At 42.8% G+C, this 27,409-nt stretch overlaps 1 protein-coding gene across 4 annotated transcripts in view; it reads left to right on the top strand.

Moving 5' to 3' along the window:
• Positions 1 to 27,409, top strand: part of PRKCH (protein kinase C eta) — a 234,284-nt gene that overhangs the window by 11,118 nt on the left and 195,757 nt on the right. The window contains exon 1 of one of the 4 annotated variants that reach the window (XM_086709599.1): positions 11,030 to 11,724. The exons of 2 other annotated variants lie outside the window; for them this stretch is intronic. In XM_086709599.1, coding sequence (XP_086565725.1) covers positions 11,620 to 11,724 — 105 coding nt within the window. In that variant the 5' untranslated portion in view covers positions 11,030 to 11,619. Of the gene's footprint in view, positions 1 to 11,029; positions 11,725 to 13,128; positions 14,170 to 27,409 lie in introns of those variants that run through there. One more of the 4 variants, XM_086709598.1, reaches the window with a different exon arrangement.

Below are 27,409 nucleotides of genomic sequence, written 5' to 3'. Positions count from 1 at the left end.
ACAGGCCTACTTCAATGAAATGACTGTGAAATATCATTCCTCAAAAGGAAAGGAACTTTTGACCTGACAGTGCTCTCCCAGAGAGACATCACAGGTGCCCTTTTGAAAGGTAAATGTTCTCGACCCATTAGAAGTGTTTCCATCTTTGGAAAGTGACAAAGTTGCCATGCCTGTGAACAGATGGCCTGACCCGAAAGAACCTGGACTCCCAAAGGCAGACAACGGTGACACCTTATGTGAACCAGTAAATACCTTAAGCTTTGTGCAGATAGTAAAAGAATCATAGATGTTGAAGCAGGAGGATTATCTGGTTCAGGACAACAACAAAAAGCCTGCCGATGAATTCATTTAGCAGGGGTGTTTTTAATGTTGAGTCTGAAGATCTTTATTTAGTTTTGTGGTCCTCCAGTTTGCCAGACCCCACCACTCCCTGAAAAACTGGCCCTCTTCACTCATCACCTGCTTGGGTCTGGAGGTTTTTGAGTTTTTGACAACTACTGTAGCTCAAGCCTTTGTTTTCAGAATGTGGGAACCAAAGCTCTAGCCAAAACATTACTGTTGCCCTAGTTCACGTGATGTGTGACCCACACATGCTCATACTTGTAATGTAAATATGTAGATATATTTACTTAGATTTATTTAGATGTGTATTAATTTAGTTACGAATACATTAAGTTAGATTTATATTTATTTAGATAGTTATTGACATCTATATGTTTGTGTCCTAAAATTTTGGAGGAACTTGGCTTATTAGTAAATATAAATATTTAAATCTAAAAATATTAGGAGTTAACTTTAACTGGAAATCAGTGTTATATTAACTTCCTAGTTAAAAAAAAAAAATCCCTCTTTGTATTTCATTCCACATCTCCCAGCAATGTATAAGTGCGGGGCTGTACTGGGAGTCAGGAGAGTGGGGTTCAGGGTGTGGCTTTGTCATCTGTCAGCTGTGACCTTAGGCAAGCCTGTGTGTACCAGGGTCTCGGTTCCCTGGTTTAGATCATACAGAGGTTATACTAGAATGTCTCGAAGGACCCTTCCATCCGTAAAGCCTCTGCCTCCTCTGTGTTTAGGCAGTTACATCATTTCTTCTCGTTTGGGTGTTAAGCAGTCAAAAACTGTGATACTAACTTTATCAAAGTTAGTAACTCCTAAGAATTGAATTGGTCCAAATCTAAATTGCTCAGGCTTGAAGAGGATGTAGCACATGTCTAAATGACTTTTAGCATTGTTAGTGATGTTGGTGTTATTTCCCTGGTTTAGAATCAGCCTTAAGGAATTACAGTGGGTCCTCATTTCAAGGCATGCAGTTATCTTTCTTGATTTACACTAATGGGCTCCTTGTCCTATAGGGTGGTTGTAAGTTATGTCCCTGTTACTCGTTTTCAGAGAGAGACTGAGAATCCCACTGTTTGAGCTTTTGCTGGAAGCCATTCTCACTAGCATGGTAATTAATGTTTTGTAGTCACAACATGTCTGTAGCCACCAGTCTATATATTCACCTTAGGTGATGACAAATACTATAAATCACTTGTAGAACAGACATTTTAATTAGATGGAGGAATGAGCCCAAGGGTATTGGCTATTGTAGTGTTTAAGCTATGTCAAAGAACTTTATGAGATGGGAAATTTTTGCTGAGAATCATGGTACTATCCAGGGTGATTTATCAGGATTATTATTTTTAGTGTATTTCGGTAAAATACAGCAGCAATTGTCAAAGCACAGAGAACTTTTTGTAGAAAGACCGCTTAGTAGAGTGGTCAGTGTTTTTATTAAGTGCTGCCTTCTGCAGAATTCCTTCAATTTTACATAAGCTTTACCCTTGCATCTTACAGGGAGGAAAATGCCTAGAAGGTTTAGTTTGTGCTTGTGGGGAAAGAAAGAAAGAAAAGAAAGAAAGGAAGGAAGGAAGGAAGGAAGGAAGGAAGGAAGGAAGGAAGGAAGGAAGGAAGGAAGGAAGGAAAGAAAGAAAGAAGGAAAGAAGGAAAGAAGGAAAGAAGGAAAGAAAGAAAGAAAGAAAGAAAGAAAGAAAGAAAGAAAGAGAAAATTAAGAAATTTGCCAGAGGATACGGGCACTTGGGTGGATCAGTTACTTAAGCTTCTGACTCTTGGTTTTGGGTCATGATCTCGCGGTTCATGGGGTCTGCCCAGTATCAGTCTCTGCGCTGAACATGGAGCCTGCTATGGACCCTCTCTCTCTGCCCCTTCCCCACTAATGAGCACTTTTTCTCAAAATAAGTAACAAAATTTAAAAAATTTGTCAGAGGATGGACAAGAGCCCATCATTATATTAATAAAATAAATCATAGGGGGCCAGTGTGAGCATGTTCTAGACTCAGCCCCTGTTCTATAAATGCTTAAACCCAAACCCCAAAGCTGTATTTTCATTTGTAAGTCATATTTATCCCTTGTACTTGCATAGCACTGTTTCTATCTCCCTCTAATAGCACTTAAATATGATGTTGTACCTTGTCCTCACATGAGGCTTTGGTATCCTTGTCTGTGATGTCATGGGCCCCCTTCTTGTGGCCTCTTCCAGCATCAGAGTTATGTGGTTCTAGATATGGTTCCATTGGACAATGAAAGTTTTGCTTCCTTCTGAAATTTCTTCTGGAGACCGTGCTGCTGATACTCAGATTTGTTCTAAGCTCTGAAATTATTTTTGGAAGAGTGCACAAAGGTCATAAATATATTAGCATAATTCCTCAAACAGAATATATTTATTAATTTGTCAGGTGTGGATCTCTTAAATGCTTTATTATATTTTGCTGTTGTTCTATCATAGTATGGAAGAGTTGAGAACAAATTCTCAGCAGAAGCAGTGCTTCTGAAACTGGTTTTGAGTCCTTGACCCTTTTAGTGATGATGAAAGCTATGGATCCTGTTTCTAGAAGAATGCATATATGTGCATATTGACAATGTGCTGGGATCAGTGTCACCAGATTACTGGTCCCCAAAGCCTGATGGGGTTTCAAATTTAGAACCCCCCATTGGAAGATATAAAAAATAAGGCTTTTATTAATTTCTAATTCCCAGGGCATGGTTCTAAACTTTTCCCCTATATTTGAGGACATTTTTCACTTGAACTGATTATAGCAGACAATTAACTAGTTGAAAAGAAGAGCTATACATTTTAGAGAAAGCTATGTGCTTAAAAATGTATTCTCACTTACTTTTGGCTCCTGGTAAAATATACTAGATGATGACCCATTTTAAGACTTATTTGGTTGTGTTATTTAGGTATTTTCAAAAGCCTCTATTTTTGAAGGGGTTTCTTTGAGGTTTGCCGTGGATGAAAAGTTAAAAAAAAAAAAAAAAACTAGGACAGTTTGAGTGACTTTGCTTGTATCTTTTGTTAATACCAACTTTTCCCCTATGAAAAGAGCTAGGATATATCTGTATACTTAAAACATCTGCCTTCTTTTTGAGCTGTGATGACCATTATGGTGAATCGCTGTGTTGGTCCAAGACAAAACGATGAAATCAGTGATGTTGGTCTGCTGCTCTGGTCTTGTGACCCCTGGTCTCATATGGTCTGAGTCCCTCTGACCCAATAAGATTTTCTTTGAGTTTCAGCTCACCTCACTGACATGTTGGGAAGGGACCTGATGATGGTAGAAATTGAGCTGAGTGAAGGTTATCTAGATTGCAGCCCCCTAGCTGGTTAGAAGTGAAGTTAGAATCTAGGTCTGAGGACTTGAATCCAAGATTCTTCCCTGGCATCACCGCAGTGTGTGGTGGGGGCAGCAGAAAAGCCATTTAACCATTCATAGATCTTTACTGAGCGCCTGCTATGTACCCAGCTCCATCTAGGAGATAGGGCAGAGAGCACAACACCCGGCGTCTTGGCTCCCACAGAGCTTCCGTCCTAGCATGGAGAGGTAGATAATAAACAGGCAAACAGGTCATTATGAAAATAACAAATGGTTGTTAGGTGCTCCCTGGAGAACTAAAACAGGGTGATGTGATGGAGTGTGACAGGATGACTGCTTTACCTAGAATGGACAGAGAAAGACTCACAGGGTGAGGGTGACGTTTTTGCCGAGACCTGAGTGATAAGCACCCAGCCAGCAGAGGGATCAGCTAAGGCAGAGGTCCAAAGGTAGGAATAGGTTTGACATGTGGAGAAACAAAAAGGAGGTAATGGAAAGAGGGTAGACTTGGTATTACCAAGTTCAAGTTCGGTGTATTCCCCCAGTTCTGCTACAGTGAGCAGGTCCTTAATCTCTGACAGTTTTCTCCTCTGGAAAATGGTGCTAATGTTAGCTACCTTATAGGATTAATGTGAAGATTAGATGTAATAAATTAAAAGTGCCCAGCACCAAGTAGACCCTTAAGAAATATAGCTTTGATTACTTTTTTCTTTTGATAGCTTGGGTTACTTTTACTCTCCAAAGGATATTAATATTTTAACAAGAGCCTCTGAACATAATCATAATGGCCAAGGAAAGACATTCCGATGGTTGCATTTGAGACAATGGGGTGGTTATTTAAAAGTTTCCCGGGGATAGGGGATAGGGTAGGGTGCCCCTAAAGTGACACAGAAGTGTTTGCTTAACTCTATTTCCTTCAGCACCATATTTTCTTTCTTTCTTTCTTTCTTTCTTTCTTTCTTTCTTTCTTTCTTTCTTTCTTTCTTTCTTTCTTTCTTTCTTAGTTAATTTGTTTATTGTGAGAGAGAGAGAGAAAGAGACCACATAAGTTGCAGTGGTGGGGGTGGGGGGAGGGGGGTAGAGAGAGAGAGAGGGAGAGAGAATCCCAAGCAGCTTCTGAGCCATCAGTGTGAAGCCCGACCAGGAGGGCTCAATCCCATGATCCATGAGATCATGACCTGAGCTGAAATCAAGAGTCAGATGCTTACCTGACTGAGCCACCCAGGTGCCCCTAGCCCCATATTTTCTAAAGGAGAAAGAAAGCAAAGATTCTGAATTTAATTTCACATTTTTGTATTTCTGAATGATCTATTTATTTTCTGTAGACTCATACATATTAATGGAAAGTTTTAATTCTTAGAGGGATAGGATAATTATTACACTGTGGTCATATAACTGTTAAGGCCCCAAAGTGTTTCTCTTTTCTTTTCTTTTTACAAAACTGTAGACTTATGGATGAGAATTAATAAATAAGGTGCCAGTAATCATGAAATAAAACCTCAAAAATTATGAATAACTAGATACAGTTGATTCTGACCACTGAAAGCTTATTTGCTTTATTGACTATAATTTTGTGAATTAGCTCTGGATAGTTTTGCCTACTTGAGTAATTTTGGATAATGCCTATTTTGGCATCTCCTTGATCTCCAGAGTATCTCTGACCTTCCCTTCAATATCCGTTTGGTCTGTGTTTCATGTAAAAAGATACATTAGCCTTTGCCTAAGCCACATAAATTAGGATACAGGATCTACAATTACAGAGTAATACTACAAAGTACAGGCTTTGAGGAATATTTATTGGACAACTACCATAATTATCAATGCATCATAGTGTGATGGTTGGGTGTCAGCCAGATTGGGGTTCAACTATTAGTTCTGCCTCTCATTAGCAGAGGCCATTCAACCTCTGCGAGCTCCAGCTTTCTCACCCTAAGATAGCACCTACCTCCCAGGCGTATGTGAGAATACAGTGAGGACTTACGTAAACCATCAAGCACAGCGTGTGACACGTAGCACTGCAGAAAATTATCACTGTCACCATAACCACCCCCACCATACCTGCCAGTGCTTAAATAATGAAGTCGCAGGCCCAGCTTTTTCTGAAATCAACTCCGAAAACAAGAAGACGTTTATTTACGTAGATGTTTAGAGTTTTTAGTTTTAGGGGATTTAGAATTTGGAGTTTTGAGAATTTTAGAAGGGATTTTTGAGTCTAGCCTTCTTACTCTTTTTGCTTTTTATTTAAGATTCTGAAGGGTAAATCAATAAGATGTTCACTGATGGAAGAGGAGATGGCTTCTTTGCCCTGGAATCCTAGGGATTTGGGGTAAATTCTGTACATAGGCCCACTCTGAAAGATGTAGCAGGGAATCTGGGGAAATGAAACTGGAAATGCTATAGCTACCATATTGGCCAAAGTTAGTTTATGCAAAGCCTTGAACTTGAGTCTGCTGGCTTGCTCATTTGATGTTGGACAGATAGAAGAGTCTGAGTTAGTGTGAATAATACATCAGAAGGAAGTAAAGTTGTAATATTTGGTTGCAAAGGATTGAAGGAGCCCTTTCAAAAGCTGAAGTGAGCATTTTTATAACTGCAGTTAAGGGAAATGATGATAAATAGCCTCTTTCAGTTGGCATTGAAAGATGTTTCCTTGATTTAAGTTGGAACATATAATGCTCATCATTGGATGTAAATTTTTCTTTCATGCTTTCAGGGAGGAAAACTATACTTAAAAAAATTTTTTTTAATGTTCTTATTTGTTTTTGAGACAGAGAGAGACAGAGCATGAGCAGGGGAGGAGTAGAGAGAGGGGGAGACACGGAATCCGAAGCAGGTTCCAGGCTCTGAGCTGTCAGTACAGATCCCGATGCAGGGCTCAAACCCACGGACTGTGAGATCATGACCTGAGCCAAAGTTGGACGCCCAACCGACTGAGCCACCCAGGCACCCCTAAAAATGCATCATTTCAACTTGCGATTTATGGATGAAATCAAGGGTACCAACAATTTTGGTTTGCAGAAAAACATGAAGTCCCCTTCCCCTGCATTGACTCATTTTCAAGGTGATTTGGTACAGTTTTAGTTGTTGACTGGCTACTTGTATTGGGTTCTAGCTCCTTCACAGTCGATTTTAAGTTTGAGGTTTCTGATGTATGCATATTTAATTTTCAGAACAGAAGTTTCATTTGCTCCATAGTAAGGCCCAACAGTGTTTGCACAGATGTTAGCACAGCCTTGGTTTTGGGTATTCAGAAGCCTTAGTTGCCTCTTTGGCTGTGCAGAGAATATATTGTTTCTGAGTCTCCGTGCTGGGCCTCCTCACTATCTTATCATGCACATCCTGTACTCAAGTTGTGGTTGTATTGATTTGCTGGGGTGCTGCTGTTGCAACTGTCTGGGGGTGAATGAGAATGTGTTTGTGGGTGTCTGCCCTCGCTTCAAGCTGACCTGCTACTTTCTGCCCAGTGGTACCACTCTCTGTGTGAGGGCCTCCCTCAGAGACCCTCAGCCTACCCCCAGTCCCTGGCCAAGTGCCCTGAGTGTGATAGGGATTCAGGAAACATTTGTAGAATGAAGAAATTCCTCATCGTTTTCATGTCTGGAGTCTGATTCAGGCTTCAAACATTGTCATTCATTTTTGCTAAAAGATTTTGTCTTTAAAAAATTCGTATTTCAGATAGAGACATTAAAACTTTGTGTGTGTGTGTGTGTGTGTGTGTGTGTGTGTGTGTGTGAGAGAGAGAGAGAGAGAGAGAGAGAGAGAGAGAGAGACGGAGACAGAGACAGAGACAGAGAGAGAGACAGAGACAGAGAGTTTAAGAGCAGCCTCAGGAGTAGTTAAGAGAGAAGGAATGTGCCAGCATGATTTTTATTCTCTTTGTTATTTAAATAAATGTAAAAGGTGTGTGAAAGAATAGCTGAATCCCAGGTTCCCCAAAGAAAATGTTAACTTTTGTTGAGGTGATAAGAGATGGTTTTCAAAATAGGAAGAACCGGAAGGCTTAGACTGTCTTCCAGTACACATATGTCAGGAATATATTCATGACCGCCCGTCCGCCCTTGGTGAGAACAGGACACCAACAAGGGACATAAACTAGGACATGGTTTAACTGTGACCCTGAAGTGATAGTTGCCTTTTAAGCTTCTTTTTTGCCTTCAAATATCCTGTTCTGGCAAAGTAAATAAGGGACCCCTGAAGTTGCTTCATTATGACTCTACAGTGTGCGTTTTCCTCTCTGAAATGAATTTCTCACAGCTCGTTGCTGACTCCTGCTGTAACTTGGTCCTGTTGAACTTGTGCATGTAGGATTCTGTTTTAAAACAGGAAAAATCATGATTCTGAAATTGTTCATGTCAAGATATTGATCGAGGTTTTCCATTACTATCGTTTCCATTAAAACTTTGAAGTCCAGTTACTCAGTGACAGTCCGGCTTCAGCAAAGTTCACATGACAAGGAAGAAACCCATGGAGAGAATTGGCAGAATGAATAATAAAGTGTCACTTTATTTATTTAGTGTCACTCTCTTCAAGCTCCCCCTCTTCCTCTTAGCCGGGCTCTTGCTTTCTTCCTTGTCTCCTCCTTGGCCCATTATTTGGAAGAGCTCAGGTTAGTCAGTTATAACCAGGGAGAGCCTGTTTGTGTCCCAGCACCCAGATCATTCTCTGTAGGCAAGTACACCCATGTCCCGAGAAAACTGAAGCTGATGGAGTGAACTTCCACTCCCACCTGTGACATGTCCCCTCTGGCCCTGCTTTCCCTTGCAGGCAGACTTGGGGTGAGGTGAGCTTGCTGTTGGGGCCCATGCCTCCAACTGCCTTGTTGGGGTCTTCTCCATGTCTTTCCTGGGTCAGGTGTTCCCTGTCCCATACCTTCATCCTCTCCCTTCCTCTGACACCTTCCCTTTTAGAAGGGGGCCCAAATCTCCCTAAACACTCAGCCTTCCCAGCTCCAACAGAACGAGCTGCACAGCCCTCCCTTGGCCTTGCTTACTTCCCTGTCGAGGTGGGGCTCAGTGTCTCCCCTCATCTCTTCTCAGTTTGCGTAGATACCATTCGGGCAAAGCCCGGGAATGACTATGCCATCATGTCACTTCTTATTTGTCTTGTTGGCTGCTACTTTCTCCTTGAGGTTCTTTTAAATATTGGCATTTCCTGGGGTTTTGTCCTTATCGCTGTCTTCTTCACTTCAAATGATCTCTGCTTTCACAATCTTAACCATATTGTGCATATGCCAAGGACTTGCGATGCTTTGTCTCCCATTTTTGTCCCTGAGCCCACTTTCCGCTTCTGCTTCTAGGACCGGGGCAGCTCAGGGCAAAGGGCTTTATGCTCTGTCTCCATCAATCCTCACGACATCCCATGAGGCATGGACAGGTACCAGGTAGCTGCATGTTCTACCTGAGGAAACTGTGGCTTAGGGAGGTGCCAGAACAAGTCCAAGGTCTCACATCTAGTATACTTGCTGGGAAGACCTATTTGGACATCCATGAGGCATCTCCAGGTCAACACTGCCCACAATTAAATATTCCATCTTTCCCCTTAACCTGCTCCTCTGTCCATTTACTTGGAACTAGTCTCAGCATTGTTCAGTCCTCTAGGCATCATTGTGGAATTTTCTCTCTCTTACCCATTTTGCCATTTCTATCAATTGCCAAGTTCTGCTGAACCGGCTCACTAAATACTTGTTGAATCAATTTCTTCTTTTCCATCAGTACCACACCTGTTAGGCCCTTGTCCTATAGGTGGGTTATTGCAATAGCATTGGAAGTAATCTCCATGAGTCAAATCTTGTTCCCTCAAGTCCACCTTCCACAGAGCTGCTTGGATGAGCTGTCCACAGCTCAAGCCTAACCTGTGTCCTGCTGGAAATCTTTTAAAGGCTTCCCATTGCCCATAAAGTTCAGGCTTCCTGGGAAGATTCCCAGGAGTCTGGCCTTGCCTACCTCCCCCGTTCTGTCTCCCACCTCTTGTGTCCAGTTCAGGATGTACATACAAACAAGCGAGTTAGGTTTTCTTCTCCTCTTATTTAATTCACTTCATTTCCAGTGCATATTGGGTGAGGAGGGCAGGTATTCCTTTGTACCTTGCACCGAAGGCTTGTTATATAACAACACTAGAAAAGATAAGAGGATGAAGGAGGTTACACAGAAAAAATATGTCACTCTCCTTGTAACTACAAACACACCCACTGACAGGCCTGAGCATGCATATACACATGCCAGGACGCTTCCATGTGTCAGCCGACAGCCTTCACTGAGCACCTGCTATGGACAGAGACTGTGTTAGGTGCTGGATGGGCAAAGTTCAAGTTGCTCCCCTTGGTGGTGGGGAAGACAGCACAAGCCCACTGTTCCATCGGAGAGTAGCTGAGTTTAGGAATAGAGATGTCTGCGGTAATAAAAATGAATGTTAGGGATTGCAAACCTGGGCATTGAGAAAGGACTTTCTGGAGGAGGTGATATTTGAGTTCAGTGTTCAGGGTAAGTCAGTATTAACTAGGTTTGAGGTGGTACAAATACCTTTCTCCATTTCCCCCTTGGAAATTGGTATTTTTCCCATGGAATTTTTATCTGTATGGGTCATTTTACACAGAGCGACAATACTTTTTTTTTTTTAATATTTTTAAATATTTATTTATTTTGAGAGAGAGTGTGTGAGAGTGTGGGGGAAGGGTAGAGAGAGGAGAGAGAGATCCCCAAGTAGGCTCAGTGCTGTCAGTGCGGAGTCTGACCCAGGGCTCAAACTCAAACTGCGAGATCATGAGCTGAAATCAAGAGTCGAATGCTTAACTGACTGAGGGGGGCTAACAATACTTAAGTGCTTTTTATTTTTTTTTAATTTTTTTTTAACGTTTTATTTATTTTTGAAACAGAGAGAGACAGAGCATGAACGGGGGAGGGGCAGAGAGAGAGGGAGATACAGAATCGGAAGCAGGCTCCAGGCTCTGAGCCATCCGCCCAGAGCCCCACGCGGGGCTCGAACTCACGGACTGCGAGATCGTGACCTGAGCCGAAGTCGGACGCCCAACTGACTGAGCCACCCAGGCGCCCCGACTTAAGTGCTTTTTTTTTTTAAATTTTTTTTTTCAACGTTTATTTATTTTTGAGACAGAGAGAGACAGAGCATGAACGGGGGAGGGGCAGAGAGAGAGGGAGACACAGAATCGGAAACAGGCTCCAGGCTCTGAGCTATCAGCCCAGAGCCCGACGCGGAGCTCGAACTCACGGACCGCGAGATCGTGACCTGGCTGAAGTCGGACGCTTAACCGACTGCGCCACCCAGGCGCCCCTTAAGTGCTTTTTAAAAGCAAATTGTTCCTGGTTCATTCTATTGACAGGAACACAGTTCATGACGGTAGGGGGGATTGTCTTGGTCTGTTCTCATTTATTCTCAGTGCGTGTCCCCTGATAGGTGCTGAATAAATGGTTGAATTGGATGCCTTGGGGTGAGGGGTGAGAAAAGGTTCTCCTCTTTACACCGGAGGTGGTAAAAGTCAGTGTGAAGTTGAGACTCGTCTGGGGGTGGCCCTGTGGTCGTAAGCTTGGTGGCTTGCCCCTGTAGTAGAACTGGGCTATCTCATGGGAGGGGCAGAGTGTGGTCTAGATGTCCAGCTGTCTTCTGAACACGAGTGCCAAACTCATTTGCAGGTGGAGGGCGTGCCCTTTTAAAGGCTAACCCAGTAATTAAATTCAAGCAGAAGGTTGCTGAAGGTGGAGCCAACTCATTTATTAGCATATAATATGATCAACCTAACTCACATAAACGTAGCTTATTGTGGTTTGTCCTTTCCTAGCTGCAGAAGAGCCTTGGAGAGATGCCCTTGATTATGAGTTAGTCAATGAGCTGCTGCTTGAAGATCTGAAGATACCAGGATATGTCATATCTGCAGGTTTTGTGCTTTAATTAGCGAGAGAGTTTCAGCTTCACGTATGCGATGTTAATATTTATTCTTGGCTTCGGCTCTGAATGTTCCGCCCCAGACCCACCATTCCGCTGGACTCCATCACGATGCACTGTTGGTGCAAAACCTTTGTTTTTTCAGAGGCCTGTTTCCACCAGAAGAATTGCACTGTAAGTGTTTCCACAGGAACTCTGCCCTTCGCCACTGTCATTGTTGTGGCTGCATGGCAGAACCCACAGGGTGGAGGTGTCTTAGCCCTCGTTGAAAATGCAACAGATCTTTCCATCTCTCACTGCACATTTTCCAGTGTGTTCTGGTCCAGTGTGAAGTCTTAAAGCCAGGTTTACCGATTACCACCTAAGAACTGATCGTTAGATGTCTTAAATGATCTGTTGAAGACTAGCATTCAGAAAAGTCACTTAGAATTTCTCTACCAGCTGACCTTAAACAATGCCCTGTAGAAGCTGCTTGTGAAGGTCCAGGAACTGGGTAGCATCGCTTCAAGACAGAGAAGCTTTACCTCTGACTGAGGCAGTAGCTTCTCCGTGGATCAGCAGATACTGTTCCAAATGAATCTGTGGTTCCTCTTGCACAGGCTTCTTGCCTTTACTTTGTTTCTGAGTGCCTGCTTTTTTTTTCTGCCTTTACTTTTTTTCTGAGTGGCCTGGAACAGCCCACTGTTAACTGTGCTTTGTGTTTATTGCCTGGTTGGTGTTTACAGTGGAGCAGTCCCCACAGTAGTCTGGTTATTTGGATTGATAAGTGAAAGGAATGGCTCAGAGGTTAGTGTATTATCTGGAGAAAGGTTTAACATTAACTTCAATTAGGAAATTAATGAATCTCCAATGATTATAGCCTGAGGGAGAGATCTTCCAATAGAATGGCCCTTTAGAGAAATAGTGACCAGCTCATTGAAAAAGAAGACACTAGGTGGGATAGAGAAGACTTCTGTGTTAAGACTGGTCAACTTCTCTTAGAAAACTATGAAAAGACTACCCTATAAGGAAAAGAGGGTCTTAAATTTTATTGGTGGGATTTTCATTCGTTCTGGAGCTGTGATAAAATAAGAACTAGGCAATACAGGGAAGACAGACAGGTTTCCTTAGACTTTTATTTCAAACACAGAACATGTATCTAATGTGCACTGAAAAGTATTTTTATCTAAATGTAGTACCTGGCCACTTTTTGTAATCAAGCAGTATTTTGAGTAATAGTCATTGCTTAACTAAAGCGTGTGACACATAGTGAAAGTACAAAAGTTGATTAAAAAATAAAAAGAGTTTTGCCTATAGCTTTGTTAGACTGAAATGGGTGGAATCCTATTTGGCGTCAAGGAAACAGAGCTGGATTGTCTAGAACAGGGGTTTTCCAGGTCCCCATCTTCTGTGTGGAAGCAGAGCCTGACTCCTTGGCTTTCTTCTGGGCTTAGGATCCTGAGAGGTTTTTTTTTTGTTTTGTTTTGTTTTTAATTCTTTTTTTTAATTCGTAAAGTGAATTGACATACAGTGTTATATTAATTTCAGGTGTACAGTATATTGATTTCACAATTCTGTACATTACTTAGTACTCAACATGTTATAATAACTATATTCCTTATGCTGTACTTTTCATCTTTGTGACTTGTTTTATAACTAGAAGTTTGTACCTCTTAATCGCCTTCGTTGATCTCATCCCTCCCTATCCACTTCTGGCAACCACCAGTTTCTTCTCTGTATTTGAGAGTGGTTTTTCATTTGTTTTGTTTTTTTTTTTTAGATTCCACATGTAAGTGTAATCACACAGCATTTGTCGTTCTCTGTCTGACTTATTTCACTTAGTAGAGTACCCTCTAGGTCCATCCATGTTGTTGCAAATACCATTCTTTTTTATGACTGAGTGGTATTCCATCTGACGGTTCTTAAGTGTAACTCTTCTAACCCCAGAATCTTGTCAACTTCATGCTGCACAGGTGTTTTATGCACGGTGGCTCTTCTGGATGGTGACTTCTACTTCTAGCAATCTCCTCTCATGATCCTAAAATTATGTCAGTATACCTTTGGAGCACCATTGAATTTGCCACGTGAGGGACACCGCTTGCTCGTGGGCTTGGGACGGAAGAGGCATAGCCTTGGTTCTGGCCATTGGTGAAGTGAGAGATCTCTGAAATTCTCCCAGCTCTTGAGAATTCTGATGTCATTCACGTCCACTGCCAGGATGGCTGCTTCATGACACTGGCTGCGTAAGAAGAAAAGGAAATAAATACGAGAGACCTAGCTTCACTGAGCCCATGGGAAGTAGGGCAACAGTCAAGTGCCGTGGTGCCTGGCATTTCCCAGCCACATCAGTACAGGTGTGTTTTGTGATGCAAATCAAAACAGGCAAAAGGGTCCACTCTGTGCCAGGCATTTCCACAAAAGGAAGCTGTTGTGTGACGCGTATAGCACACTTCAAGCAGGGATTTTAGTGGCCGATTTCATCTTTTCCCCCCTTTGGTGATTTGTTGCACGACGTGCTTAATGTTTGTAACCCAATTTCAAGAAAAAGAGCTGGTGGAAAGTGCCAGAAGGTTGCTGTGTGACCAAACCTGCTCTTTTCAGGGCTGCAGAGCCAGCTGTGAGGCCGTCAAACAGCTGCAGGTACAGCTTGGGGCAGCACCTGGGTCTGTAATCAACAGGTTTGTCTGTCAATGAGATAGGTGGGGTGGTCACTTCCAGGGCTGCTCTGATGAACGTCCTGACCCTATTGATCTCTGCTTGGGTGAGTGTGTGTGTGTGTGTGTGTGTGTGTGTGTGTGTGTGTGTGTGACTTCTAGAAGTTCCTTCCGTGGCTTGTCTGTGTAACCTTCTGTTTTAATCAGATCCACATTTGCTAGCTCCTTAAAGCTCTAGGAACCAAGGAACCTTACTTACAAATCATCCAGGACAAATTTTTAAAATTTTAAATCCCCGTGACTGTCCTGCCCTCCAGTTGAGTGATTGAGGCTAGACTGGAATTGCTTACCAACTATGTGGCTTTACATGACAGTTTTTTGGGTTCTGCTTTGGAAGAATGACCTCAGACATGCTAAGGGCTCATTTCTGTCCTTGTCACTATACTAGGCCGCGTACTCATTCTCTCTCAGTTCCTTTTTCTAGTATATTTCCTCACAAATCATTTTCCTGTTTCCACTATTTTTAGGGTAGCCAGTCCTAAGATACTCACACATAGACAATCTCCCCTCTCACCCCCTTTTCCAGAGAGCACGTTTGTGGAGCACCATCTCTCCCTAAAGTCTCTGTCACTTGGGGTCCCTTTGAAGCTGGCTTTTGTAAGAGTCTCTCCTTAATACCTAATTTCCCCAGACTGTGTAGGTATTAGACCTCAAGTAAAAAGGGAGGAGCTTACATGAGGTGTCTAGTTAACGTTGACCACTATGCAGAAGTAGTATGTCATTTGTATCTTTTCCTCGTCCGTGGACTAAAACTTGTAACATGTATTTATGGAGAGTAGACGGACAGAGCCTCCAACAGCAATTTGACGGTGATGGGAATCAGTGTGCACTGTGCATGCTGAAGAGGACAGATGATCCTCCACCATGAGTCTCAACTTGTTCCTTCTAAGAGTTCTGCTACTGTGTTCAGAGGGGCAGAGAAGTGATAAACGGGGCAGGGAGATGGGGTAATGCCTAATCATCGTAGATACTCAGTAAGGGTTAATTAGGTGCCAGGTTGAGTGCTCACATGTGTTAACCTAGTCTGTTGTCAGAACACCTTAGAGATAGTATGTCTTCTCTACTTGGGAGGCAGCGGAGGGTAAGACGTTTGCTTCGACTTAGTGATGGAGCTAGAGTTTGAGCATCTGTGTAGAGCCACCAGCCCCCATCATGCCCACTTCAGGTGATTGATAGGAGGCAAAACAAAAAAACTGCAAGATGAACTCCCGTCTATTTGCCTTTTAAGGGTATCTATTTCTTAGTTCTGATAAAGTGGTAGAGAAATTAGCAAGGGTTTAATTGTTTATAAGGCCCCAGAGAGGAAGGATGGATGTCTTCTGCTGTGTGTGATTCTACCGCAGATGACAGGTCCTCAGATAGCACAGCGCTTCCCCAAATTAACATTGGCAGCTTAGCAATTTAATGAGTGAAGTATCAAATGATCACAGAGCACAAATTTGATCTCTGGGGTTAACCTCCCTTCAAACACTGCACTTGCTATACTGGACACTTCTTTTCTCTTTAACTGCGTGTTCTCTTAACTGAACAGTGAATTGCTAGGTAAAGGCACAGTTGAGTGTGTCAGTGCACTCATCACGTTTTGGATAGATTCTACAAACAGTAACAGGAGGTAGCCAGAGGCATTTCCCAGTGTTGGAGGCTGTAGCCCACACCAATGGCCTTTTTTCTCCTTTGAAGATAGTTTTAAAATTGGGAATGCAAGCTGGTGCAGCCACTCTGGAAAACAGTATGGAGGTTCCCTAAAAAACTAAAAATAGAACTACCCAATGACCCAGCAATTGCACTACTAGGTATTTATCCAAGGGATACGGTTGTGCTGTTTCAAACGGACACATGCACCCCCACGTTTATAGCAGCACTATCGACAATAGCCAAAGTATGGAAACAGCCCAAATGTCCATCGATGGGTGAATGGATAAAGAAGATGTGGTATGTATAAACACACACACACACACACACACACACACACACACACACACACACACACACAATGGAGTATTACTCGGCAATCAAAAAGAATAAAATCTTGCCATTTACAACTATGTGGATGGAACTGGAGGGTATTATGCTAAGTGGAATTAGTCAGAGAAAGACAAATATCATGACTTCACTCATATGAGGATTTTAAGAGACAAAACAGATGAACATAAGGGAAGGGAAACAAAAATAATCTAAAAACAGGGAGGGGGACAAAACAGAAGAGACTCATAAATATGGAGAACAAACTGAGGGTTGCTGGAGGGGTTGTGGGAGGCGGGATGGGCTCAATGGGTAAGGGGCACTAAGGAATCTACTCCTGAAATCATTGTTGTGCTATATGCTAACTAACATGGATGTAAATTAAAAAAATAAAATTAACAAAAAATTTTAAAAAAGATAGTTTTAGAGTAGCGATTAATTGGCCAATACGTTCACGACTTTGTTGAAGCAATTATTATGTGTCTGAGGTTATGTTAGACATGGAATGTGCAGAAATAAAGATAGGTTCTCTGCCCTCGAGGAACTTATCTAGGGAAAACAGGTACATGAACACTTTTAGGGATCACATATTTTATTGTGTGTGTGATAAGACCTTGATGCAGAAGTCTATAAAGGAATAAAACTTTCATGAGCCAAGCAAGTGAGAGCCAACACTGCCACTGCACATCTTTCTGCCTGTGTTTTGTGAACCGTTCTGTTAATGTGAGCTTGATTTAAAGTCTACCCTCAGTCCTGGACTTCAACCAAACAGCCATTATAGGAATGATCTTTGAAATGAGTTATTTTCCCTAAGCATTTAAGTTCTTCTCGTTTATCTTTCATTCCATCATTAGCGGATGACGTCAACGTTCTCACAAGTCATGTTTAAGCATAGTTTAGGGATGGTGTAGGGGTTTTAGCAGATATTTACTTGGGTTTGTCTGCTGCCCCTTGCTTTATAATCTGTTCTTCAGTTTATCTGTCTTATTTATTTATTTATTTATTTATTTATTTATTTATTTATTCATTTATTTATTGAGTCTCTTTGAATTTGGTTGGCAAGAGGTGGGCTGGGGGGAGGGAAGCCAGTAATAGGTATTCCTCAAACTGAAGGGATTTTGGTGAAAATTCAGGAGAGGCCGTCATTCTGCTGCTAATCTAAGGTGGTTTGATTTTGCCAAGGTAAAGAGAGAATACTGACTTAGTTGCTTTTTAAAAATTCACCTACCCTGGGGCGCCTGGGTGGCGCAGTCGGTTAAGCGTCCGACTTCAGCCAGGTCACGATCTCGAGGTCCGTGAGTTCGAGCCCCGCGTCAGGCTCTGGCTGATAGCCTGGAGCCTGTTTCCAATTCTGTGTCTCCCTCTCTCTCTGCCCCTCCCCCGTTCATGCTCTGTCTCTCTCTGTCCCAAAAATAAATAAACGTTAAAAAAAATAAAATAAAAATGCACTACCCTTTTTTTTTTTTTCGAGAGAGAGCGTGCGCGCACACACACGCATGCGCATACGCACACGTGAGGCAGGGAGGGGCAGAGGGAGAGGGAGAACCCACAGGCTCCAAGCCCAGCCTCCATCACATCATGACCTGAGTCGAAATCAAAGAGTCAGACGCTCCACCCACTGAGCGGGTGCTCCCAAAAATGCACCTACTGTTTATTTAACTATTTTCGCGGAGCCACGGGGATAGGGTGTTGCGGTATAAATGACAATTTTGTACTGGTAGTATTTTTCTGATTATCTTCAAGGCTGCATGGAAAGCGTCCGTGCAGGTGTATTCATGCTCTCCTCCTCCTGCAGCCGCCTTCATCCTCTGTCTCCCTGGCCGGGGTGTCCATACCCGCTGGTTGCTGGCCAGAGTACCTCTTGCCTGCTAGGAAAAGAGTGGTGTTTCTGGGCCTCCTGGAGCATCTGTAGTTTATTCAGGAATCTCAATTTTCTGGAGCTCTGTGCTCTTGGCTTGGATTTAGTTACCCCTAAGTGGTGGTGAATGTTAACTAGAAGCTAATGGAGGTGATAAACCTAATGTAGACCCCTCAGAGGTACTGAGTCCTTTTTCATCAGATTTTGGTTAGTAATGCTTCTGTTTTACACCCCAGAAGCCTAATATAACTAGCAGTGAACCTCGTTAGTAATTTACATTGGCAGATCTGAAGTGTTAGATATTAAAAATCTGTTTTACACCGGCAGTGTTAACTTCATTCAGTCGGCGAAGTTTCCTGGGGTGTAGGACAACGCAACCACCTTTGACCAAAATAGAAAGGAAGAGGACCCAGGTTTTGTAGGCAATGGCATTAAATACACTTTAATGAGCATGGCTGAGGCAGTGGGATGAGGAGAGGGGATGAATGGGTATGGGGGGAGGGGAGTGTATGCCATTGGGCTCCCCAAACCCATTCCTCCAGGTGCCGACAGAGCTTAGAAACCCACAGGGGAATTCCCGGGGTCCTTTCCATTCCTCTTTCTGATGAGATCTTTGACCGGTTTATTTGGTAACCAGGCTTCCATTTTGGTCAGTACTGATGTTTTCATGTCTTCCTAAATGTCAGACCGCACGGTTGATGTTCTCAGGGAGGGGGTCACAGCCAGAGCAGTGTGCCATAGAGAAGGCTGATTGTGGCTGTGTCCGGGACTCCTCCTACTTTCGAATGATCTGGAGGCGTGTGGCCAGAAAGCGGGTTTTGAACGAAGAGAAGGAAAGGGCCGGGTGGATGAAAACATGGGGTCATTTAAAGCATGTGCTGTCTGGAAAGGTGGGAGGTAGGACAAGGCTTGTTGGCAGATGGAGGGAAACAAAAGCTTTGCCTCCACTTCTGATGTGTGAGCCTCAGGTGAAGGAAGCCACTTTTCTATTTTGATTGTGTTGAGACAGAGAGAAGCTTCTCTCGTTCTTTATTGGGTCCAGTAAAAGGGAAGCATTTTTATTACCTATGTTCTTAATTTTAGGAAGCTGTGCTCTGAGCTGGTTTGCACACTGGCTTCAGTATATAATTTCTGCGGCTGACCTTTTCCTCTCCTTCCTCTCTGTCACAGTCACCAAATGACATTTTCAGTAACCCTGGGTAATGTGGCCTTTCCTGTGAGTCCTCCAGGCTCAGGGTTACCACCTCTGCCCCCATTTTACGCTTTCATCCCAACTGGCTCTTCTGCCTGGTGGCACTTTGCACATGATTATTTGTAATTGATGAGTCATCCCCCTGAGACTGTAGGCATCTTGAAGGCTTGAAGGCAAGGTCCACAGTCCGTCAGCATCATCAGCCGCCAGCACATGCCTGGCACACAGCAGGTGACCACTGGGCATTGCTTGTCCGGCCGACAGACTGACTCAGAGGCAGCTGTGGGAAGTGTGGTTCCATGGATTCATTCCACGAATTTGATAGCATGATGGGCGAGGGGGAGTATCACTTGATATTCTTAAAAGTCTGCGCTTGAGACTTGTAAGTGGCGGCTCGTTTGCTTAGCCCTTTACAGGTTTTAAGGTGTTTTCCCTGTTTCCTACTCTGACCCTTCCAGTGATGCTTTGAGGCAGCCAGAGCATCACCTCCATTCCTGAGGAAACAGAGCGGTTTACACAGCCTGTGACCTATCTGACTCTAGCCTAGGTCTGACTCTAGATACAGTGCTCTTTCTGCTGTCTCCTGCTGCCCTCTCCACATGTATGGAGGACTATATACCAGTCTTTAATACTTCTTAGCTTATTTGATCTCCTGGCAGTCTTGTTGAGGTAGATATTATGGTCCCCATTGTACAGATGAGGACATGGAAGCTCTGAGAGGTTAAGTAAATTCTCTAGGAACACGCATCCAGTAAAAGGGGGAAGGAAGGTTTGGGCGCAGACCCAGTCCTGTACTGTGGGAGCGTAGAGCTGCTGCCTGCACACTGTGCCAACGGAAACCTGCTACTGTTCTGGTGCGGGGTGGGGAACAGTGCGCGTGGCTTCAGAAATTCTGGATGGTGCCTAAGTATATGGTCGTTCCTGTGTTCATGGCTGGGTCACAAATACTGTATTTTAGCAAGTGCCTGTGCTATGCCAGGACTGTGCTTGGGATACAAATATGAATACGGTAACTACACAGAGAACGGTGACAAAATAATCTGTTATAAATGTCCCAAAAAGGTCTGCATGAAGTGCTATAGGAATCAGAGCTGGGAAGATAACCGACGTTTGTGTAGCACTTTGTATGTTGTCTTTTGAGTTCACTCCTATTTGCGTTCTCTCTCTCCCTCCTCCCTCTCCCGTCAGGGCTGAGGATGAGACTGTAGCCCATCCAAAGGCCACCCGTCAGCCCCCGGGCCCCAGAAAACACCAGCACATGCATTTTCCAGGCTGCTTTGTACACAGTGTAAAAACAGAGAGAAGGGAACTGACAGATATTTAGATCTATGGGCTTTTATAGAAAGTAATTTATTTGGTCAGAGTTTATGCCTCATCTTCAGGTTCCATACTCCTCGAGAGACTAAGAACATCTCATTGCCTTTTGGAGCCCTATCTGAAACAGACTAGAAAGTGCGGTAGGGTCTCTCTCCTCACTTCTCATCAGAGTCTCCTGCTTCCCCAAGACACTAAAGAATGTCCTCTCTCCCCTGTGTCTGTGTCTACTGGGGAAGCTCAACAGCCTGCATGACTACGCTTTCCCCAGTGTCCTGGGGAGGAAGGGAGGGGGATATTGTTACTGCTCCTTTGTGGGGTCGAGGTGTCCACTGTGCTGACCGTGTAAAAGCCCTTCTCTTAGCTTAGACCCTCATGTAACTTCAAAATAACCTCGCTGACTTCCATCTTACAATACTCGGAGATCAGTCCCCTGGTGTCTGGGGGTGGGATTGTACAGGTTATTCTCCAGCTTTCCCTGTAAGAGCCAGTCTGTTCCAGGCAGCCACAGCTGTGGAAGTGGGTAGATTCTGGAAATGGGTGGGCTTTGGTGAAGCACCGCTTTGCTTTGTGTATTAGGACCCCAGGGTACATGAGCGCACTACATGTGTTTTTAACTTCTCAGTCAATTTATAGAATTGAAGCAGTCCTCAGGACATGGCAGAGGTTTTGTGATACTCTGTTGAAAAGCTTTCATTCCCCCCCACAGGATTGACTGGGCTGTAGCCCCGGGTGTCTTGAGAGAAGGCTGCATTACTGTAATTTATTTCCACAGTCTTTGTGAGGTGGGGGTTCCTTTGAAGGGCCGCAGGATTCTGGAAGTATATGTTTATAAACTTTATTCTCACAGATGGTGCTTCTAGCAAAGGGTTGGCCAAGTTGCGTCCGTCCCACTTGCTGCTGTAAGCGTGACCGGGAGGGGGGTAGACATGGTGGTTGGGGCCTGTGTGGAGGAGGAGAGGAAAAGGCCTGCTGATATTCTGTAGATTCACTCTTTTTTCCTCTGCTCTTCTGTATTGTGAATTCCAGGATTTGGATATATATGCACATTTTAGATTTGCTTTATGTAAACGAAAGCATTCTTGCTTGTTGGGAGGGACACATTTGAATGAGCCAAGTGGTTTTGGGGGCACAGCGAGGGGTGGGGAGATTCTGGAGGAGACTCGTCCGGTGTTGGTGGTTTCCCAGCTGGTGGAATAGTGTCAGTGTTCTTCGATAATGGGGTTAGCTCTGTGGGGCCCAAAAAGGCAAATCAAGGTTAGTAAAGAAAATGACATGCTCATGGCCTACGGTGGCTTGATTTGAGAGAAAGCAACCTAAATGTGAACATCCAGCTTGAATTCTTAGTAATTGGGGATGGCTTCCCATACCTGTCTCTGTTTAGCGACAAAGCTATAAAAGCACAAGCTGCTGAGTTTGCACGGCTACTGTTCACGGTGGTGGACGAACAGACTTCTGTATTAGCAGCTTGCACTAACCCCGGGAGCAGTCTGCGCGTCTGCATGGAGAAAGCTGCTCCCACAGTTTTCATAGCTAATCGTGCCCTCACCTTTTGGGGTACGGAGTCTCAGAGCAGCCGCAGTGAGTGTGGCAGGAGCGCGGAAGTAGGACCCTGGGGCTCCGGTGGCAGGTGGCCCGCTAAATGGCAGCAGGAATGTAAGGGAGTCATCACCTCTGTCTACCCCAGGTTAGCTTTCTAACAGAAAAATGAGGCTGTTGTCCCGAAGAGCCTTTCTGGCTCTGAATTCTGTGATACCTGTTCTTTGCTTGTAGACTTCCTCCCTAACCATTCCTGTGGGTCTCCTTTTGAATTATTTACCCTTTCCTTAAAGTCAGGGTTCCCCTCATTCTTCCTGTCCTCCTACTCCTCACATGTGTCCAGAGGGCTGTTAAAGAGCACAGTGAATTGATGTGCAGAGATAGGTCTGATGTATTATCACGTTGGAAAATCTAATTGCAGAGAAGTATTTATGGTATATGGTCTGTTTCTGAAATAGTGTTAATGATAGTAATATTCGTACAAGTGTAGGGTTTTTTTTGTTTTTGTTTTTTTTTTTCAGAGAGTGTGTGTGTTAGGGAGGGAGGCAAACCATAAGAGACTCTTAAAAACTGAGAATAAATTGAGGGTTGGTGGGGGGGTGGGAGGGAGGGGAAAGTGGGTGATGGGCATGGAGGAGGGCACCTGTTGGGATGAGCACTGGGTGTGGTATGGAAACAAATTTGACAATAAATTTCATAGTAAAAAATAAAGAAAGAAAATTAGCATGGCAATAATAAAAACAAAGTGAGAGAGTTTGTGTGTGTGCGAGGGGCAGAGGGAAAGGGAGAGAATCTTTTATTTTTTAATTTTTTTTTTTACATTTATTTATTTTTGAGAGATAGCACAATTGGGGCAGAGGCAGAGAGAAAGGGAGACACAGAATCCAAAGCAGGCTCCAGGCTCCAAGCTGCCCGATGCAGGGCTTGAACCCACAAACTGTGAGATCATGACCTGAGCTGAAACCAAGAGTCAGACGCTTAACTGACTGAGCCTGAGCGCTTAACCAGGCGCTCCCCAGGAACACACTTGATTCCAATAGTTCAAGTAAGGGATGTAGACTTGGGGGTGCCTGGGTGACTCAGTTGGTTAAGCATCTGACTCTTGGTTTCGGCTCGGGTCATGGTCTCATGGTTCGTGAGTTTGAGCCCCACGTTGGGCTCTGTATTGAGCGAGGAGGGAGCCTGCTTGGGACTTTTTCTCTCCCTCTTGCTCTCTCTCTCTTTCTCTCAAAAATAAATAAAATAAACTTAAAAAAAGTGTGTTTCTGAATTCAGGATTTTTCAATCTTTCATAGGGCCATGTGTCATCTATTTAATAATGGCTCTACTAAGGGGGTTGGATGGCACCCCGTGATCAAAAACATTAATGCTTCTGCAGCGACACATGAATATTCACACTAAGTGGGATATATAAAGATTACAAATGACATTATGTATGTTCAAATCAGATTTTGACAACAAATGTTATAAAAGTGTTTTGGGTTTTGGAGTTTTGTTTTGTTTTTTTTTTTAGTTTATTTATTTATTTTGAGAGTGAGAGAGAGAGAGAGAAAGAGAAAGTAAGAGAGAATCCCAAACAGGCTCAGCACTGCCAGCACAGAGTCCAACGTGAGGCTCGAACCCATGAACTGTAGGATTAGGACCTAAGCCAAAATCTAGAGTGGACACTTATCCAACTGAATCACCCAGGTTCCCCGGGTTTTGGAGCTTTTTGAATAATAGGACAGTAGATAAGGGATTGTGGACCTGCATAGCCAAAGGGAAAAAAATCTGGAAGATTTTGTTCCAAACCCTTAGCAATAGTTTTCTCGGGTGGAGAAGTGGGGTGGAGTTATAGAGGACTTTCATTATCTAAATTGTGTTTTTTCCAGTGAGCATTTATAATTTATTATCAGAAAAATTAGAGATACACATAAAACATAGGTAGAAACACACTTCACAAATCTATAGCAGTGTTTTTGTTAGGACATTAAGATTTAAATGATTTTTCTTAGTTTTTCAAACTTATGAAGTGGTCTATTTTACATACACTTGATTCCTTTCCTAGATAAGGGTGTTAAAAAGAAATATGTGATACTTAAAATGCCAGTGGTGAACAATAAATCCCTTGGGGTCCCGTGTGGGGAACCAGGAGCCACTTCTTCCTTGCTGATTTGTACATACAGCACATTATACTGACCTATAAAATAATAAAAATCACATGGAAGAAGCCAATGATGATAGCAAAAATATAATGTATGGGAAGAGACTTTATAGAAATATAAGGCCTTATGGAAATGTAAGGTGTTACTAAGGTTAACACTGTAATTCTTTGGGGACCAGCATGGATGGAGTTGGTGGGAATGAGCTTTGTCTGAAAATTGACTGGAAGAATTCCTTCAAAATAGAAGGAATTTGCAGTTTTATATACGGAATGTAAATTGGATGGTTGCTAGTTGATTAATTTTATCAGTTGACATGTGAGGACCTGTATTATTCTTAATTTTCACATGTTTTCATATTTCTAAAGAAAATACACTTATTATCTTTTCCCACTTAAGTGCATAATTAGTTTTGTATGTTGTCCCATACAACTATAATATGCATAATATTTCAGTCACTTCTTCACATAATTTTTTTTTTTTGTTCTGCTATTATTTTTTGTTCCAGATAACACCTCTCTGTGCCGGTAATTCTTCTTCTTCTTCTTTTTTTCTTTTTTTCTGTATGTATGGGTTGTGTTCCTGGGAGAGATTTTCTGAATGCTGTAAGATCTTGAAGTTCCATAAATGTTTATTGAGCGCCTACTATTTGTGAGGCTCTGGAGATACAAGATGAATTTTTAGGACCTATGCACAAGCTGTGTCCATGTCCCAGAACTCTCAACCCATTACTTAGTTAATTCTCCATTTAAATTCCACTTCACCAAGAGGCCTTTTATGAGTCCCCCAAAGCAATTTAGGTTTTTTGTACTTTTCTCTCTCATATAATGACATTTGTGAGTACACAGTCATTCTGGGACTACTTGTTTGACTTATGTCTTCCTCATTAGACTATAAACTCTGAGACAGGTCTCAGGTTTGATTTGTTCCCCCTGGGCGCCTCTATACTTACTACTATATACCTGGCATAAACTAGGTACCCAAATATCTCTAACAAATGAATATTTGAATAAATGGATTAAGTGAACAAATATTTGAATGTGTTTCCTTCTTTGAAGAACATTAGAACCTGTTCTTAGATTATTAGAGAGGAACAATAGATTGGATTGATAATTTCAATGATGTGTAAATGCTTTATACAAAATAAGCTTTCTTCCTCTTTGCAATGAAGTCGCTAGAGAAGGAAGGACTCACTGCCAACATCTTATTCAACGTCTTACAACCTGACATTTTCCCGTACTCTCCAGTACTCTTAACTCATCTTAAGTTCTTTTCTGCTAAAGCTATTGCTTTTCTGTATAAATCCTTTATCTGTCATCACATTACACACCATTAACATTCACCTGTTGGACTTATTTTGACATCCTTGTTTTCTTATTTTCATCTTTATTTATTTTTTAAATGTTTATTTTTTGAGAGAGAGAGAGAAAAAGAATGAGCAGGGAATGCAGAGAGAGAGGGAGACAGAGAATCCCAAGCAGGCTCCACGCTATCAGCACAGAGCCCAATGTGGAGCTCAAACTCACAACCCATGAGATCAGGACCTGAGCCAAAAGCAAGAGTCGTAGGCTTAACTGACTGAGCCACCCAGGCACCCCATTTTCATCTTATTTTTAAAAATATGTTTCAGGATATTTAACTGATATTATCTGATAGCAATACTTATTTTGGTCTTTATGCTCTTTGAAAAGCTGTTCCTTGAGGGAAAGGATAGTTTGATTTCTAATAGTGTCTAATACAGATTCATGCAGAAGAGGGGTGGTAATAAAGCTTTGGTAGGAGACTTTAAAATATCCATTTTCTTGTGTACACTTTAATGTATCCCTTGTGTCAAATGGAGCATTCTTTTTTTTTTTTTTTTAATTTTTTTTTTCAACGTTTATTTATTTTTGGGACGGAGAGAGACAGAGCATGAACAGGGGAGGGGCAGAGAGAGAGGGAGACACAGAATCGGAAACAGGCTCCAGGCTCTGAGCCATCAGCCCAGAGCCTGACGCGGGGCTCGAACTCACAGACCGCAAGATCGTGACCTGGCTGAAGTCGGACGCTTAACCGACTGCGCCACCCAGGCGCCCCAGGAGCATTCTTTTTTATTAAGGGTGATTATAAAATAAGTAAGTAATGGACTAAAATTTATTTTCTTGCACGTTTACTAAAAACATGCACGGAATAATTTTAAGAGAAGATTTTGGTGACTCATGTTCAAGGTTGAAATCTTTTGACTACTCTTGCTTTGACTTAATTGTTTACTTTCTGGGTGGCTTTTGAATTCAGTTTTTGGGGAATGTTATTATTCAGGACCGACTGTTACTATTGTTATGTCATGATTTTATTTGCTGCCACTTCCGCATTCTAGTTCACCTGAGATCTGGAAGGTCTCCACCAAAACACCCGTATAATCCAGTCTGAATTTAGAAGGTGTCACTGGTGAGTCTCAGGTCCATGAGACTCGAATGAAGTCTTCTATAATCACAGATCTCCTTATACATGACAGAAACTGGCAGGTGACTCACCGGGGGTGGAAGCCTGGAAAACAGCCTGCCAAGAAGGGTAGTCTTTCTGGTAACACATTGCCACCCTTTTGAAGCATCCAGGGAACCTGAAGAGCAGGAACTGCCAGTCAGACTGACTGAAGGCTTGGCATTCTTTCATGGAAAGATGACAACTCATCCAGGGTGAAAGAGGAAGTGGTGGTGGGGGGGGGGGGGAGGGCATGGAACAGGAGGGTGACCTGACATTTCCATTGTTTTGGAGACTGCTAGCTCTAGTGCAGTGGTTGTTTGGGGGAGGGTAGGTGTTGGAATCTTGTACTTCATTGTTACTCTCCTAAGCAGATGTGCTGTGCCATTTTGTCAAGGAGAACGTGGACTCATCTTATCCTTGTGTTGCTACAGAATCCAGATTGCTTGTGATTCCTACTATTCCCCTCACACTGAGTCCTGGACTCTGCTGATGATAATTCTAGCATCATTAGAAGAACTGGGATTCTCCTGTGTCAAATTTCTGTGAAATTTGAGAGCCAAAAGACTTTTTATAGGCTGTTTCTGGCTTTGCCACTGCCATGTTTTGAGTGTCAGTTGTTTTTAGTCTCAGTTTATAAGCTTATATAATAAGAGTCAAGCAGTTTAACTGTAGCTGTAGTATTTTTTGATAATTTTTA

The sequence above is a fragment of the Puma concolor genome, chromosome B3 (assembly GCF_028749965.1).
Source record: "Puma concolor isolate L17-30 chromosome B3, mPumCon1.1.hap2, whole genome shotgun sequence".
In the NCBI taxonomy this organism is placed as follows: domain Eukaryota; kingdom Metazoa; phylum Chordata; class Mammalia; order Carnivora; family Felidae; genus Puma; species Puma concolor.
This window is presented reverse-complemented; position numbering and strand designations above follow the sequence as displayed.